The sequence below is a fragment of the Coregonus clupeaformis genome, unplaced genomic scaffold, assembly GCF_020615455.1.
Source record: "Coregonus clupeaformis isolate EN_2021a unplaced genomic scaffold, ASM2061545v1 scaf2588, whole genome shotgun sequence".
Lineage (NCBI taxonomy): Eukaryota > Metazoa > Chordata > Actinopteri > Salmoniformes > Salmonidae > Coregonus > Coregonus clupeaformis.
In genome coordinates this window covers 60,844-65,220 of record NW_025536042.1, presented here as the reverse complement: position 1 = coordinate 65,220, position 4,377 = coordinate 60,844, and the positions used below count along the sequence as shown (strand labels likewise).

Sequence of the window (4,377 nt, the reverse complement as noted above, 5' to 3'; positions counted from 1 at the left end):
CTTAGAGCCTATCTACTATCTCTGCGCCTCACAACGCTATAGTGAGCCATCTCTGCCCACAACGTACTTAGAGCTATCTACTATCCGCTATCTACATACGCTTTTAGGAGCTTGATCTACTATCTCGCCCACAACGCCTTAGAGCTATCCACTATCACTGGGCCCTACAACGCTTAGAGCCTTCATCTACCACCCGATAACGCCCTAGAGCTATCTAAACTTGCCTACACACGCTACTCTAGAGCCATCTACCATCTCTGCGCATAAACGCTTTAGAGCCATCTACCTATCTCTAACCTACAACGCTCTAGAGCCATCTACTAGACGCCCACACCGCTTTAGAGCCATCCACTATCTCTGCCCTACAACGCTTTAGGGAGCCATTTATCTCGCTACAACGCTTGGAGCATCTACCATCTCTCCTCCACAAGCGAGCCATCCTACTATCTTAGTCTACATTAACGCTCTCAGAGCTATCCCCTGTAACGCTCTAGAGCTATCTACTCTCGCCTACAACGCTTCTAGAGCCTCCCGTCCACACGCCCCAGAGTATCCACCATCCTCCACAACGCCCCAGAGCCATCACCATCCCTGTCCACAACGCCCCAGAGCCATCCACCATCCCGTCCAACGCGCTACATCCACCATCCTACAACGCCCCAGAGCCATCCACCATCCCGTCCACAACGCCCCAGAGCCATCCCCATCCCCGCCACGCCCAGAGCTATCTCATCCCTACAACGCCCAGAGCCATCCACCATCACCCCAACGCCCAGAGCACATCCACCATCCCCGTCCACAACGCCCCAGAGCCATCCCCGTCCACAACGCCCGAGCAATCCACCATCCCCTCCCAACGCCCCAGAGCCATCACCATCCCCCTGCCCACAACGCCCCAGAGCCATCTGTAACAACGCTTTAGAGGCTATCCACTATTCCATACAACGCCAGAGCTATTCTTCCACAACGCTCTAGAGCTATCCACCATCCTAGCTAACGCTCTAGAGCTATCTACCATCTCTGCCACAACGCTCTAGAGCTACTCCCACTATCCCTGCCCACAATGCGCTCTAGAGCCCCCTCCCAACCCTCAGGGAGCTATCCACATCTCGCCCACACCGCCAACTATCTCTCGGCTCCACAACGCTAAGAGCTATCCACTATCTCTAGCCCACAACGCTCTAGGAGCTATCCACTATCCCTATCCACAACGCTCTAGAGCCATTCATCATCTCTACCCACACCGCCTCTAGAGCTATCCACTATCTCGTCCCACATAACGCTCTAGAGCTAATTGATACGCCATAATGCTCAGGAGCCATCTACTATCCCCTCTCCCACAACGCCGAGCTATCCGCTACACGCCTAGGAGCTATCTACTATCTGCCTAACGCTCTAGAGCCATCTACTATCCTGCTTCATAACGCAGACTCCTACAGCGCTTTAGAGCTATCTCTTCTCCAACACGCCTCTAGGAGCCATCTTACTATCTCTCCCCACAACGCTTCTAGAGCCATCTCACTATCTTTGCCTACAACGCTTTCTAGAGCTATCACATCCATCCACAACGCCCCAGACCATCCCCACCATCCCATGCCACAACGCCCTAAGTCATCCACCATCCCGTCCACAACGCCCCTGAGCCATCCACCATCCCTCCACAACGCCCTAGAGCCATCCACCATCCCTCCGGCCCCAAAACCCATCCACCATCCCTAAGCCCACAACGTTCCCCGGAGAGCCATCCACCATCCCGTCCACAACGCCAGAGTCATCCACCATCCCTCCTGGGCGCCTACAAGGCCCAATATCCACTATCCCCGTCCCACAACGCTTTAGAGCCATCACCATCCCCGCCACAACGCCCTAGAGCCATCCGTCCACAACGCCTAGAGCCATCCACCATCCCCGTAACTTAACGCCCTAGAGCCATCCACCATCCCAGTCACAACCGCCTAGAGCTATCCGTCCACAACGCCTAGAGCCATCCACCATCACACGGTCCACAACGCCCCAGAGCCATCTACTATCCAACTACACTTCCCCCAGAGCCATCTCTCATCCACACCTTCAGAGCCATCCACCATCCCTTTTCCCACAACGCCCAGAGCCATCCACTATCCACAACGGCCCCAGAGCCATCCACCATCCCAGTTAAAACGCCCTAGAGCCATCTACATCCCGTCTACACGCCCCGAGCCATTCAACCATCCCCGTCCACAACGCCCCAGAGCCCTCCCGTCCCACAACGCCCAGAGAAATCCCACCATCCCCGTCCCACAACGCCCCAGAGCCATCACCATCCCAGTCCACAACGCCCCAGAGCCAAAACCACCATCCCGTCCACAACGCCCCAGAGCCATCCATCCACAACGCCCCAGAGCCATCCACCATCCCGTCCACAACGCGCCAGAGCCATCACCCCATCCACAACGCCCCAGAGCCATCCACCATCCCGTCCTAACGCCCAGAGCATCCCCATCCACAACGCCCTAGAGCCATCCACCATCCCTTCCACAAGCCCAGAGCCATCCACATCCCATCTACAACCCCAGAGCCATCCACCATCCCCATCCACAACGCCCCAGAGCCATCCTATCCCATCCACAACGCCCCAGAGCCATCCAACATCCCGTCCACAACGCCCCGAGCCATCCACCATCCCCGTCCACAACGCCCAGAGCTATCCCACAACGCCTAGAGCCATCCCTACCACAACGCCTAGAGCCATCCGTCCTACAACGCCCGAGAGCCATCCACCATCTCTTTCACCCACAACGCCCCAGAGCCATCTCACCCTGACAACGCCCCAGAGCCATCCCATCCCACAACGCCTAGAGCCATCCCCGTCCACAACGCCCCAGAGCATCCACCATCTCCACAACGCCCCCAGAGCCATCCACCATCCACAACGCCCCAGAGCCATCCCCATTACAACGCCCCAGAGAAATCCACCCGCCCCTCCACCGCCCCAGAGCCATCCACCATCCCAGTCTACAACGCCCCAGAGCTTCATCCACCATCCCGTCCCACAACGCCCCAGAGCCATCCCCATCCACAACGCCCTAGACCCATCCACATCCCTCGCCAACGCCCCAGAGCCATCCCCATCCCCACCAAACGCCCCAGAGCCATCCACTATCCCTGCCCTACAACGCCCAAGACCATCCCCCATCCACAACGCCCCAGAGCCATCCACCATCTCTGTACCCAGACATCCACTATCCCCATCCATAAGCCTCAGAGCATCCACATCCCTATCCACAACCCCCCAGAGCATCACCATCCATCCACAACGCCCCAGAGCCATCACCATCCCTTCTTGCCCCAGAGCCATCCCCATCCCAACAACGCCCCAGAGCCATCCACCATCCCGCTCCACAACGCCTAGAGCCATCCACCATCCCGATCCACAACGCCTCTAGAGCCATCCCACCATCCCGTCCACAACGCAGAGCATCCGTCCCCACAACGACCTAGGACCATCCCACCATCCCCATCCACACGGCTTCCCAGAGCCATCCTGCGTCTACAACGCCCCAGAAGCCATCCACCATCCCCTTCTCGCCCAGAGCCATCCCATCCCACAAGCGTCTAGAAGCCCATCCCCGTCCCACACACGCCAGAGCCATCCCGTGCCCACACTTCAGAGCCATCCACCATCCCCGTCCACAACGCCCCCAGAGCCATCCCGTGCTCTAGAACGCCCCAGAGCCATCCCGTCCACAACGCCCTAGAGCCATCCCCGTCCACAACGCTACAGAGCCATCCACCATCCCCGTCCCACAACGCCCCCAGAGCCATCCACCATCCCTGTCCACAACGCCCCAGAGCCATCCCCGTCTACAACGCCCCAGAGCCATCCCATCCACAACGCCCCAGAGCCATCCACATCCCCGCCCACACGCTAGAGCCATCCACCATCCCGTCCACAACGCCCCTAGAAGCCATCCCGTCCCACAACGTCCAGAGCCATCCCATCCCCGCCCACAACGTCCTTAGCAAGCCGCGAGCCTAGTTACCTGGATGGTAATAGCTGTTGCCTCTAGTAGCCCGGTATTGAAGGCATCTCCCGATGTCCTGGGGACCTGGAAGTACGTCAAGTATTGCATTGGTTCTAGTGGTGACCTGGCTGGCAAACACACACAGTGATATTTCTCTCCTCAGATGTGCTTAAAATATAGAGATGATTGATTAATAAAATGAAACAAATTCTCATTGGATTTTATGCAATTACAGAGTTCAAGGATGCCTACAAGGACACAGTTCTGCATCCCAAATGGGACCCTATTCCCTATATAACGCACTACTTTTGACCAGATTTTTTAAAAAGGGGTTAGTGTTATGGTTAGGGCTAGTGTTAGTGTTAGGGTTAGT

The 4,377-nt window shown here is 57.1% G+C and overlaps 1 protein-coding gene across 1 annotated transcript; it reads left to right on the top strand.

Annotated features, from left to right (window-relative positions):
• Positions 1-494: 494 nt before the first annotated feature.
• Positions 495-3,391, top strand: LOC123488923 (leucine-rich repeat extensin-like protein 5; the record flags this gene model as incomplete). Its single annotated transcript, XM_045219660.1, has 2 exons — positions 495-794; positions 2,726-3,391. Coding segments are annotated over 2 exons (966 nt in total), but the record flags the coding sequence as incomplete, so codon positions are not given.
• Between the last annotated feature and the right edge of the window lie 986 nt (positions 3,392-4,377).